This window comes from Oncorhynchus clarkii, chromosome 28 (assembly GCF_045791955.1).
Source record: "Oncorhynchus clarkii lewisi isolate Uvic-CL-2024 chromosome 28, UVic_Ocla_1.0, whole genome shotgun sequence".
NCBI classification, from domain to species: domain Eukaryota; kingdom Metazoa; phylum Chordata; class Actinopteri; order Salmoniformes; family Salmonidae; genus Oncorhynchus; species Oncorhynchus clarkii.
Window position 1 is genome coordinate 12,222,486 of NC_092174.1, and position 13,707 is coordinate 12,236,192.

The 13,707-nt window shown below is 43.9% G+C and overlaps 2 protein-coding genes across 4 annotated transcripts in view; both read left to right on the plus strand.

The window, feature by feature from the left end:
• LOC139386867 (regulator of nonsense transcripts 1-like) overlaps nt 1–1,520 on the plus strand; it is an 11,026-nt gene extending 9,506 nt beyond the window's left edge. The window contains exons 23-24 of one of the 2 annotated variants that reach the window (XR_011629105.1): nt 1–1,321; nt 1,392–1,520. The exon at nt 1–1,321 is cut by the window's left edge and continues 1,537 nt beyond it. The gene's annotated coding sequence lies outside the window, so the exon portion shown is untranslated. The other variant, XM_071132726.1, reaches the window with a different exon arrangement.
• A 4,186-nt stretch (nt 1,521–5,706) lies between these two features.
• The window catches only part of LOC139387113 (homer protein homolog 3-like), a 35,665-nt gene continuing 27,664 nt past the window's right edge, over nt 5,707–13,707 (plus strand). The window contains exons 1-3 of one of the 2 annotated variants that reach the window (XM_071133131.1): nt 5,716–5,980; nt 6,077–6,217; nt 6,577–6,625. In XM_071133131.1, the coding sequence (XP_070989232.1) occupies nt 6,603–6,625 (23 nt within the window). In that variant the 5' untranslated portion in view covers nt 5,716–5,980; nt 6,077–6,217; nt 6,577–6,602. Of the gene's footprint in view, nt 6,218–6,576; nt 6,626–13,707 lie in introns of both variants that reach the window. The other variant, XM_071133130.1, reaches the window with a different exon arrangement.

Here is a 13,707-nt window from a genome sequence, read left to right on the forward strand (position 1 = left end):
TGTCTAGCCCCCACCACATCTTGCCCCCTTTAAAAAATGTTGGGGGATGTAATAGATTGCGTGAACTGTATTTTCCAGTTGAAGTTGACATTTGACTTTTGCCCTCTGAATGTCCTTTAGTTTTGATGAAAACGCCAATACTTACATCTTCAAACATGTAGTAGGCCTACCCTGTCTCACACAGAGAGAAGATGTTGATGTCGTTTGTATCATTGATGGTAAAGTTTCCCACATGTAAAGTAGTATTTTGTGTAAGTCCTATTTCTGTCACTTCCCTGCCATGCAGTGCTTGACTTGGACAGAAATAGGTGCCGGTACTTATTTTGTGCCGGTACTGCTTAAATTTATGTGCAGGAGCTAGGGTTGGGCGGTATCCAGATTTTCTTACAGTTTCTGTACCATACTGGGGTATACGGTATTACCGGAAGTGCACACAAGGGGCGCTATTTCAAAACAATAATAACTACAAATCCTCCCACCCATACTGTGGGCAGTATTGAAAATCATGCTGTCTGTATTTTTGAAATATCCTGGTATACGGTATATCGCCCAAGCCTAGCAGGACTCCACAATACTTTTGAGCAAATATTCTATAAGAGGTACAGCAGTTCAAGCAGTATAACATTTTAGGTGCCGGGTCTCCACTCCGGTGAGCTCCTGCCCAAGTCTAGCGCTGCTGCCATGTTCGTTTTAGGTCTGAGATCTTTCACTCTGATATGAAATGTGTGTAACCATCACTCAGTAATTGTGGTACCCTTCCTTCCATGCTTGTGATAATTAAGTATCATTTGACATTTTTCATGTCATTCTGCTGAGTCTACGAGAGGCTACGATTTTCACAAGTCATAGTTGTATGCTAGTGACGTGGTTAAACAGTCTGTGATGAACACCTGTGGAAAGATGTTTAAGATTCCACCCATTCTGACTTAATGTTTGTACTTACAGATATTTTGATATCTTATAGACATTAACCACTACCCTCAGATAAATTATGAAAATCTGTTATTTTCCCGTGACAACTATCCCTATCTGACAAACTGTGTATGTGCCATTCAATAGTACACATCAATTGGCAGGTTTCATCACTAAACATTCATGTATTTTTGTTGTTCCTTTATGAAATCGGCCTATAATTTCAGAGGGGGAACTACTGAAGAGAAAGGAAATGTTGCTACAACTAAATGCAGAGCATTGAAATTCAAGTAGATTCATTATCAGCAAATGATCATTTGAACTGTGCTTGAAGATGAGCAAACAACATGAGTGCCCCATGAGGTACAGGGAATTTAGAATGCAAAGAACCTTCAATTCGGACAAAATAGCCAAAACCCCCCCCTGCCTGTCTGATCTTAGTATTATTTGCCTCTGAGGGGGTTTTGTATTGAAGTGAGCGAAGTGATATTTCTTTCTCTGTGGAAATAGTTTGAATATGATTGTAGTTCTTTTGGTCATCTGTGTTGCTCACTGAAATATCATCCTTGTAAAAGCTTTGAAAAATAAAGGTTGCTTCTTTTCGTTCATTTTAAATCACTTAACTTCTTTAACGAATCCCTGGAATTTTGATTAACTCAACTGCTACCAGCACTGAGCTTTACATCTAGGCCCCATAGGTTATTGCGGAACCCAAAACTCAAGCTTAGGCCTACATGTGGACTTCAGAATTGTTGTCCTCGTTAGCCTATCATTGTAAACCCTTGTGTGGTGTTCATGTTCTTGATATTCACTTAATGTTCGCGGGTCTGATGGACCATAACAATTTATGTAAAAATACTTAATACTTAGATGTTGCCTTATAAATTACAAGAAATATAGACAGCATACATGGTTCATATTTACATCTGTTAGATCACATTTATCAATAAAGGCGCACATTTTTTGGCAAACATCTATGAAAATCATGACGGGTGGAATAAATCATGTTTATCTTGAACAAATATAAGTGAAACAAGGTTTTCATCACTAATGTTTATTGCTTTGAACTGAACAAATTGGAAGGACAAATTGTTGTATTTTATGGAAATGATAAATGAGCCCCATTGAACACAGGCCGGTCTACACCACAAATGAAGGCCTGTCTACACCACAAATGAAGGCCTGTCTACACCACAAATGAAGGCCTGTCTACACCACAAATGAAGGCCTGTCTACACCACATGAGGGACAGAGTTTTACTGTGTGTGTTGCATATGTATTTCTTGCACTTGATGCATGTGTACTGTGTCTTCCTGTCCTTGGGTCCACACATTACAGCGCTGCTTCTTGTTGCTACCGGCTTCATTTAGAATGATAAACACATTCACTCACATCTCACTCACTCACATATATACAGTTGAATTCAGAAGTTTACGTACACTTAGGTTGGAGTCATTAAAACTTGTTTTTCAACCACTCCACAAATTTTTTGTTAACAAACTATAGTTTTGGCAAGTCGGTTAGGACATCTACTTTGTGCATGACACAAGTCATTTTTCCAACAATTGTTAACAGACAGATTATTTCACTTAATTAATTCACTGTATCACAATTCCAGTGGGTCAGACGTTTACATACACTAAGTTGACAATGCTTTGGAAAATTCCAGAAAATGATGCCATGGCTTTAGAAGCTTCTGATTGGCTAATTGATATAATTTGAGTCAATTGGAGGTGTACCTGTGGATGTATTTCAAGGCTTACCTTCAAACTCAGTGCCTCTGTTTGACATCATGGGAAAATCTAAAGAAATCAGCCAAGAACTCAGATAAAAAATTGTAGACCTCCACAAGTCTGGTTCATCCTTGGGAGCAATTTCTAAATGCCTGAAGGTACCACGTTCATCTGTACAAACAATAGTACGCACTTATAAACAGCATGGGGCCACGCAGCTGTCATACCGCTCAGGAAGGAGACGCGTTCTGTCTCCTAGATATGAACGTACTTTTGTGCGAGAAGTGCAAATCAATCTCAGAAAAACAGCATGGACCTTGTGAAGATGCTGGAGGAAACCGTTACAAAAGTATCTATATCAACAGTCAAACGAGTCCTATATCGACATAACCTGAAAGGCCGCTCAGCAAGGAAGAAGCCACTGCTCCAAAACCACCATAAAAAAGCCAGACTACAGTTTGCAACTGCACATGGGGACAAAGATCGTACTTTTTGGAGAAATGTCCTCTGGTCTGATGAAACACAAATAGAACTGTTTAGCCATAATGACCATTGTTATGTTTGGAGGAAAAATGGGGAGGCTTGCAAGCCGAAGAACTCCATCCCATCCGTGAAGCACGGGGGTGGCAGCATCATGTTGTGGGGGTGCTTTGCTGCAGGAGGGACTGGTGCACTTCACAAAATAGATGTCATCATGAGGAAGGAAAATTGTGGATACATTGAAGCAACATCTCAATATATCAGTCAGGAAGTTAAAGCTTGGTCGCAAATGGGTCTTCCAAATGGACAATGACCCTAAACATACTTCCAAAGTTGTGGCAAAATGGCTTAAGGACAGCAAAGTCAAGGAATTGGTGTGGCCATCACAAAGCCCTGCCCTCAATCCTATAGAAAATGTGTGGGCAGAACTGAGAAAGCGTGTGCGAGCAAGGAGGCCTACAAACCTGACTCAGTTACACCAGCTCTGTCAGGAGGAATGGGCCAAAATTCACCCAACTTATTGTGGGAAGCTTGTGGAAGACTACCCAAAATGTTTGACCCAAGTTAAACAATTTAAAGGAAATGCTACCAAATACTAATTGAGTGTATGTAAACTTCTGACCCACTGGGAATGTGATGAAAGAAACAAAAGCTGAAATAAATCATTCTCTCTACTATTATTCATTTCACATTCTTAAAATAAAGTGGTGATCCTAACTGACCTAAAACAGGGATTTTTTTACTTGGATTAAATGTCAGGAATTGTGAAAAAGTGAGTTTAAATGTATTTGACTAAAATGTATGTAAACATCTGACTTCAACTGTAGTTACAGCAGACCAAAGTAGGAGAGTCAGACACACACACATGAAACATCACACACTTACTTCCGGTATTGGAGTTGTTGGTTCTGTGGGCCAGGTGGATGGGGCACCAGCATCCTTCTCATGAATCCTCCTCACGATTGCTGCAGAAGCTGGGGTCCTTGGATTGTAGGTCTTACCAATGCCTTGCCCAGCTCCTCGAGAAAGCCTCCTCTGGAGCTTCCCTCCGTCCCAATCTGGGTTCAACATCATCCAGATGACAAATGTGCATGTTGTATGAGCTGGTCTGGTGTCTCGGTTATCGAAGCGGATAATCTTGGAAATAATGTGGAAGTTTTCCAGAGACGTTGCATGGAAAAGTTATCTGCCAGTTTCTGCATCCCACATGGATTCTGTGGATTCCGAATTGGATCTGAAAACACCAAGATAACCAGGATAACAACCCTAAAGTATGTATGTAAATGAGTTTGGTCCATCTCTCCCCAATAGCACGCCTTCCCTCCATATTAGTGCAGCCCAGAATGATTTTCTGGATGGTTTCTGGGATGAACAGTTCAAAAGAAGACTGTCCTGCACATAAGTAACCTCCATCCGCGTCGGTCCTGGTTGCATCCTTATCACATTGGCAGCCATGCGGGGTGGCTCCTTCCTTGAGCAAGAAGACCATTCAATTTCACAGTTTTTTTTACATCTGTATTTCTTCTCCTTCAGGCTGCTGATAATCTGGTTGCTGACGGGCTGGTCCTGGATAGGCTGAGGGTCAATCTCATCCTCTCCTTCCAACTCACTGTCAGACTCCGAATTGACAGAGACATGATCCTCATCTTCCAAAGAGGAAGGACGCTCCTTCCACACCAGCTTCTCTCTCTGCAAAAAAATATTTCTAAGGCCCTCTGAGCAGAGATTATTTTTGCCATACTGATTGATTGTGGTAAGGAGCCACACATGCAAAGCTATTTATTTATGTCCCTCCCCCAATTTGCACCTGGCTGGGGTCGAATGTGGGAAAATACATTATTTCGATGTTGTAAAAAATTACAAATATAAATAATGTATTGTAATAACATTGTGCAGGATCCCGCAAGACATTGTGTAGTTTCACACACTACCAAGGGTGAAGAGTGCGAGAAAAGCGGGAGACGGGCAGGGAGACAGACAGGGAGACAGACAGACAGGTTCTTGGTGTTATGTTGAAACAGCAGGCCCAGGGAGGAGGAAGACAAAGTGAAGGCACACAGCAAACCTTTTGGTTTAGTTTTTACTTGTTTTCACCTACACACACACTTTTCCACACTTTTATTACCCTCGGGTCAAGTGGACCCGAATACCACATATGTAATATAAATGTGTAGGGGGGTACACAGTGTGCACTCAATAAAAATGTGTTATTTTACAGAAAATGTGCCAAGGCCCATGAGTCTCAGGTTGAAAACAATAATGAATTGTATAATTTTTATTTTAGTAAACTTGGGTCCCACAAAATGGGTCCCACAGTCCCCAACACCACACAAGGGTTAAGGAATTTGTTTTAATGTGAGCAATGTGAAAATGAAATAGTGTATGGCCTTAATTAGTGTTAAGTAGGCCATATTTATTTGCCTATGGTCAACAATGAAGTAGTTTACAGCACGAGTTTTGTCATTAAAATGAAATGGAATTTGACCCACCACCAAACTGTAACCAGCAGGTGGTGGTATATCGACTGGTTATAAACACAACTGTAGGAAATCGTTACCATGAAGCGCTGCACCGCGCGAGGTTCTTGACGGGATAAGAAATGTAACCAATATAAAAGTAGCGATACTTTGTAGCCTACCAGTGCATAACACTGTATGCTTGCGTCTCACATTGAGCCGTCAAGAGGAGTATAGCCTAGAACCAGAGCTTCGCGGGGCACTGCGCTACAACAAGGTTACTGAAGTACAGCCAAAGAGAAGAAAATCGGAGAAATATGCTCGCGATGGACCGCCCGGACTGTGGCAACTGATACACGTTGCTCCAGTTTAGTGATGCCATCGATGTCCAACGTCGTGGTAAGCCTTTCCAAGTGAAGGAACAGAGCGCATATCATTTCATTGGCAGCTAATGTCCACAGTAGCCTATTCACAGTCAAGTCTTGCCCTTTGCAGTGAAATTCCGGTGGTAAATTGGGAAGCATCCGTATCCGGACACAGGAGAGGAAGGATTTCAGCGCCACTATTCTAAAACATAAAGGAGCCCATATTAGATCTGGATCAATACATCTCATTAATATTTTACAACGACATGAGGTGAGTGTTTCGAGTAACTATTCAACTCTCACTGACTTATTGCATTGGACCGCTGCTAAATTTGCTATGAGAGAAAAGTTTAGGCTATGCTGCAGTCAGAACCATATTTCAAAAGTCGGGACAATTCGTTTTAATATTGGTGTACACAAACCTTGATCTGTAAATTGAAAGGCTATTGATACATTGACCAACCGGTCACTTTTTTCCCCGGTCATTATTATCTAGTCCAGTTGTCTGTTAATGTCAAAATATTGTTTGTTGTTGAAACCATAATCTTGATGTGCATACATCAAGATGACGTTTTCACCCGAAACATTTTGTAACACTAATCAGTGTGTGTTAATTTCCTTCTTCCATAGAAAGAACACATCTCCTGCCTAATAAGATGTATCCACACCATCGAGAAAGGTAAGTGGCTGTCATTTCAGTGGTGATATCCTCTCCTGAACACCTACTCAATAGCCCCTGTTGTCTGTTGTCGGTGGTGGCATAATGACCACAAAGTCCAAAGAGATCCATCCCAACAGTTGTCAGTAAAAGTATTGGTGTAATGACCTTGGGATGCATATGACTCTTACAGGACCTCTACTTCAACAGGACGAGAGAGAGTCTTCTCTTGTGTCTTATGGAGTAGTAGTCTGATAGTGCACGGATCTGTGATCACAACGCAAGTAGGTCAAATGGCTCTGGAATTACATTTACAAGTTTTGGAGTGATGTTGATTTGCATCTGAGAATATCGCACTAGATTCATTGTTTCTTGATGTTATATTGATAATAAGTGGTTTCAAACTTGATTTACAAAGTAAACCAGTTAGTGTTCATGCTGTTTATCCATTTATCTCATGTTATGTTAGTGGTACTGCAGAGACCTGTACTACCTTATTTGAGCAGTACATTTATGTAATTGCTCTAAGGCCACTGTTGGGCTATTATTGCTGTACTCATTCAGGGAGAGTAGTACTCGCCCAGCACAGTATGCCACCAGAATCTCCTCTACAGAAGCATCCATGTAAATTGTTCTGTTTACAGCATGGAGAGGAATCTACTGTAATAATATGCCAAGAAACCCGTTAGAACTGATAGTGGGAGTGGTACACCATTCTACAAAAAGAGAACATGAATTAAAGTGGTTGTTAATCATAATAGATATAGGAAAAGCATCGTTGTGGAATTTCCATCACCAGAAACTTGTTTTTCATTATCTGAAATCGGATTCTTCTCCCTACCTCTATCCTGGTGGAATTCAGCTCACCTATTTAACAGCTGGAGCATATCTAATGAAACCAATCAATATGTTCAAACCGTGTGCAGGGTACAAATTAGGGCCCCCTATAACAATTCAAATATAAATGTGAGCACCCCCCTGAAATTGTGACTGTGTGTGCGTGCGCGACTGTGCACATACTATTTGTGTGTGTGTGTGTGTGTGTGTGCGTGTGTGTGTGCGTGTGCATGTGCGTGTGTGTCTGTGCAGCATTGGCACATCCCACTAAGCCATGTCCATCTGTTTAATATGAAGGATGAATAGTAGATCCTGGAAAGAGATCCGTTAGCCATTTAGCTCCCACAGAGAGACAGTCGTCTGAAACACTGAAACATCTGGCTTGCGCTGTGCCTGATGCAAGCCCTCAGGTCTCTCGTAGCGCCACACCTCCTTGGCACTGGAGGAATGTGTGTGGAGGTTAAAGAGGCGTCCCGGTGGCTCAGGCTCTGCAGGGTGATCTCATCGCATTGGGGTGATCCCTGTGGAGCCGGGAGCCAGTAATGTTGCTCCCTATGATAGAGGTTTGAAGGACAAACCCAACTGACCAAAAGACCAATCAGATGGATGGTGGGTGTAGCTCAGTCCCCATAGAGGATCATTTCTCATGCCTGGTCAAAGTTGGGCTAACAAACCCTTCCCTAATTTCGGCACCAAACGCTCCATGGTAATAACAATCTAACCCAGAATGTCAATCAATTTTCTCATATGTAAACTAATATTCTGGAAGCTTCGGTGCCAACATGGTAGACGCTGAATTTCCATGTCTCAAAGTGAGATTGCCGAACTTTGTAGCCTACCGTTTCTGTCCGACTCTGTTCCACAGCACTGCTTCCGTCCCCTGCCTGGACAACCCTCTGATCAGTGTCTGTCTGAGCCTGGGGTGACTGCCAGCCTTATAGAAGCTGGTTATTAAGCATGAGATCAGCTGACAAGAGTGGGATTACTGTGTGATGAGACAGAGAATTACAGCTCAGGGTTTTTATCAGGGAGTTTGCCAAACATGGTCCACAAGCCCAAGCCCGTGTGTGTGTCTTAGAGAGGGGGAGAGCGAGTCTGTGGGTCTGCTTTGATGGTGGTAGTGGTTATTAGCAGTAGGGTTAATGTGAAGAAAAGTCTTGACTTGGAAAGCAAAAACGCTGGCTAGCAACCAATAGTTGTCATTGTAAGCTAATTGTTTTTGTATACTTGGGATTCTTGAGGTTGGAATGTTAGTCCTACCCTAATTTACACCAAAACTCATGCGATTTAGAGATCCTGGCACATAGAATTAGAGCAAAGATTCAACACCCATTAACTTAAATCTGATACTGTGTCTGCTTACCTTCATCACCGAAGAGGTCAGACTAGTTCATTTGAATACAGTTTAATGTGCACAGTGACCTGGTATTTGCCATGTCTTAAATCATCCATAAATGATCTAGTTGATATTTGTGCTAGGTTTATTTTACTTATCGCAATCATCAGCCAACGAAATGGACGGGATCGTCACTACCATATGTTGTTGTAATAATACACACTAGTACTCATCCAATACACATTAAATCAGACACTTAAACCCATATAAATGTTGTACATGTCAGTATGAGATTTAGTGGGTACTTTATAACATCAACCCTCTAACTGCAGTGGAGTGTATGTCCTGAATAGTTTGTACAGCTTTGAATTGAATACGATGAGGGTGAAAAAGGCAAACTATCAATCTGCAGCTACGTGTCAAGGTATAGTCCTTTTGACCTTACTGCGTACGTAATCCAAGTTTTTTATAGCCTATACTCGTCTCCTCACATTTTACATTAGTTGTTAAGCAGACGCTCTTATCCAGAGCGAGATAGTGCGTTCATCTTAAATTGACTCGGTGTGTAACGTATACGCTGGGAGTCAGAAAGCAGGTGCAGAAGGTGAGTTTAATACTGAACAAATACAAAAGAACAAACATGGGAAGCGTACTGAACGTGAGAGAAAACCAATGACACCTGACAACTGAGGGTTAAATAAAGGGGGAGTAATCAGGGTATTGATAAAGTCGAGGTGTGCTTAATGATGGGTTGCCAGAACCGGTGTTTAGTAAACTGGCGACGACGGGAGTAGACGTGACACTAACCCTGTGCGTTCTGGAGGGCAGGTAGCAGGAGCAGGTATGAAGTTCAGGGAGGAGGTGAGGCCCTGGTCGATGAAGTTCCCAGCGGCACCGGAGTACACTAGAGCTGTAGAGACAACACTTGAGGGACAGCCAGCCAGTGAACTAGGAACCATAAAGGGTTTGGCGGGAAACTATGATAATGGCGTACTCACTCCTAACCTGGGAAATGGAAGATCACGGGGCTGCCTGGGTTAGGGCGCACCGGACACCGCTGAAGCTGGTGCCTCTCCTGGCCGCAATAGGAACAGAGCCCCAGCTGTCTCTGGCGACGCCGCTCTGCCACAGAGCGGTGTGTGGCCCGTACCTCCATGGGTTCAGGCTCTGCCTCAGGACAGCCATAGGAGGGAGGAGCGTGGCGATGTGTACACCGGTGCTCCCGAAGAAGGTTATCCAGACGAATGGCCATCGAGATGAGAGTGTCCAAGGATATGTTGTCATCCCGACATGCCAACTCCGTCAGGACCTCCTTGCGCAGTCCACTGCGGAATAGAGGGCGGAGTGGCGGCTCATTCCATCTGCTGGAGGCTGCCACAGTCTGAAAGGTGCTCCGCAACAGTCTGGGCCCTCTGCCGGTGCTGGAAAAGTCGCTCACCTCCCTCTCTGCCCTCTGGAGGATGGTCGAAGACTGCCCTGAACAGAGCCATGAACCTCTCATAGGAACCCAGCTCTTTCTCTCTCCCAGACTGCCGTAGCCCACTTCAACGCCCGTCTGGCCAGCAGGGATATTACCATGGCAACCTTGGACCTCTCGGTGGTGGGAGCTCTCGTCTGATAGGCGAAATAGAGGGAGAACTGGAGTAGGAAGCCACAGAATTTCGATGGAGTACCGTCATATTTCTCTGGAAAGGACAGTCGGGCATCCCTGACCTGGGTGGAAGAATGGGTAGTGTGGGGGACTGGCTCACTGTAACAACCCATGGTAGGAGGCCCTCTGAAAGAGGTATAGAGAACCTAGAGAATGTACCCAGTTTTGCCAGCTGGTCATGGTGTTTATGGAGTAGATACTGTAACCTTGTTCGTTAACCGTCTGGAAGAGCGTTGAATCTTCTGCTGCTTCCATATTGTGAGGTGTCATTCTGTAACGTACAGGTGCAGATGGTGAGTTTAATACTGAACAGATACAAAGAACAAACATGGGAAGCGTACTGAACGTGAGAGAAAACCAATAACACCTAAGGACTGATGACAACTGAGGATTAAATAAAGATGGATTAATCAGGGCATTGATAAAGTCGAGGTGTGTCTAATTATGGGACGCAGGTGTGCATAATGATTGTTTGCCAGAACCGATAGTTAGTAAACTGGCAACGTTTTTTTTGTTAGTGGGGGAATAAGACTGAGATGTCTTATTTAAGATACTCTTTTGTTTGAAGAAGTAGGGTTTCAGACATTTTTGGAAGATGGGCAGGGATAGGGGGAAGCTTCTTCCACCATTGGGGTACCAGGACAGAAAAGAGTTTTGACTGGGCTGAGCGGGAGCTGACCCCTGTAAGGGTAGGAGGGCCAAGAGACATGAGGTGGCAGAACGGGGTGCTCGGGTTGGGGTGTAGGGTTTGAGCATAGCCTGAAGTTATGGACCAGGGTCTTGAAGTGGATGCAAGCTTAAAATGGAAGCCAGTAAAGTGTGCTGAGGAGCGGAGTGACATTGGATAACTTGGGAAGGATGAACACAGTGGCGTCAGTTCAGCTAACCGTGGGTATGGCAAAGTGGGTATGGCAAAGTGGGGTGTACACCAAGCCGAGTGATTTGGTGTACAGAGAAAAGAGGAGAGGTCCTAGAAACGAGCCCTGGGGGACACCAATAGTGAGAGCATGTGGTGCAGACACAGATCCTCTCCACGTCACCTGGTAGGAGCGACCTGCCAGGTAGGATGCAATCCAGGAGTGTACAGAGTCTGAGACGTCTATCCTTGAGATGGTGGAGAGGATGTGATGGTTCAGTGTTGATGGCAGCGGGTAGATCTAGGAGGATGAGAATAGAGGAGAGAGAGTCAGCTTTTGCAGAGAAGAGAGCCTCCGTAACACAGAGGAGAGTGGTCTCAGTTTAGTGAGCCGTCTTAAAACTTGACTGGTTAGGGTTAAGAATGTCGTTCTGAGAGAGATAACAAGAAAGTTGGTCATAGACAGCATGCTCAAGTGTTTTGGAAAGCATAGAAAGAAGGGATACTGGTCTGTAGTCAGAGGGGTCGAGTGTTGGTTTCTTGAGGAGGGAAGCGACTCTGGCCGTCTTGAGCCAATGGTCAGGGAGGAAGGAAGTGAAGAATGGGAGGTCTCCAGAGATCGTCTGGAGGAGGGGATGGGGTTGAGTGGGAAGGTTGTTGGGTAGCTGGACATCACGGGTATAAGGATTTCATCTGGAGAGAGAGGGTAGAAAGAGGTCAAGACATAGGGTAGTTCTGTGTAATTGGGACAAGTGGCCTCAGTTGGCTGAGTGGATGTCATCAACCTTTCTTTCAAAGTGGTTGACAAAGTCGTTCGCAGAGAGGAAAGGGGAGCTGGTGGAGGATTAAGGATGAGAAGAAGGTGGAAGAGAATTGGAGGCAGGAACTTGAAATTTATAGTGATAGAAAGCAGCTTTAGCAGCGCATGCAGAGGAAGAGAAGGTAGAGTAGAAGGATGATAGGTCCTCTGGAAATTAGTTTTCCTCCATTTTTGTTTAGCTGCCCACAGCCCTGTTCTGTGAGCTCGCAGTGAGTCACTCCGCCATGCAGCAGGAGGGGAGGGCCGAGCCAGCCTGGAGGAAAGGGGATAGTGAGAGTCATAGGATTCTGAAGGAGAGGAGAGTATGGTCAAAGGGACAGGAAACAGGAAATAAAATAATTTAGCAGAAGGGAGAGATGATATGATAGAAGAGGAGAGAGAGGGCAAAGAATGTGATGGCGCATGCCCATCTGGGAAGGCTGAGTGGGCTAGGTGGACTAAGTAGGTAGGGTTGGAGGATGGGGTGAGGGGGTTTGCAAGGAGATTAGTACGAACAGCCTCTAGTAAATGAGGCGCATTGCCTGCCTTGTGAGTGGGAGGGGACTGGGAAAAGGTGAGGTCTAAAGAGTAAAGTTGTGGAAAGAAAGAGGTGGAAAGAAATTGAGGTCAGGCGTCGGGAGGTTGAAGTCGCCCAGTACAATGAGTGGTGAGCCATCGTCAGGAATTTAGTTTATCAAGGTGTCAAACACATTGAGCAACTTTACAAGGGCACCAGAGGGGTGTTCTACAAAGAAGATTCAATGAGTTAACCAGATAACTTTGATAAACAACCCAAAATAACTATTGATTTTCTGGTTCATTAAGAAATCTAAACGTATGTGTTTTTGGTGTTGAGTCAATTGGACCATGCCCATTTCAAGCTTATCTTTCTCAAAATATCTAGTTTTAAATATTTTGTGGAAGTTCGCTAGCTAATTCATTTATTGATCCTGCTTTGTAGTGTACCCCTCCTGTCGGTGATAGATAACAACAGCTTGAGTGGACAAGTGACAGTGGCAGCATGGAATTCAAATGAGGAGATGGACAGGTGAGAGAGGGGGGGAAATAAAAAATCTCCACTGAAGAGAAATGAGTATCCTTTTGCCACCACCGCCACGACCAGATGCTCTTGGACTATGAGAGAACACATAGTCAGATGACGAAGTAGCAGTGCTCTCTGAGGTAATCTATGTCTCCGTTAAGGTCAAAAAATGTGGGGACTGAAGGACAGCACGCCGCTCAGCACTGATTGATGATTACCTAGCAAAGATGAAGAAAGATACCCCATCCAAAAGACACACCCACCAATTATCACAAAGCTACTACTCAAATTGACCTGAAACCAGTTCAAGTCAATGTTTCAACCCTTCACAGCCACAAGTACTGAGCATTCAGCAGTTCAAACAGCAATGATTTAGCAGGCTACTTGGTAGAGAGACATCACTTAACTACAATTGCCCAAGCCAGACTATACCAACAACAACAACTTATTGAAAAAGAAAAGACACTTAGGCTACTCTTGCAGAGATTGGTTGTCTTCCCAGGCTATAGATGAGGCGCAGCCTCTCCACTTTGTCTAATTGCATTGCACAGTAACTGGACTTTAACTCCCCCTCTGTGTACG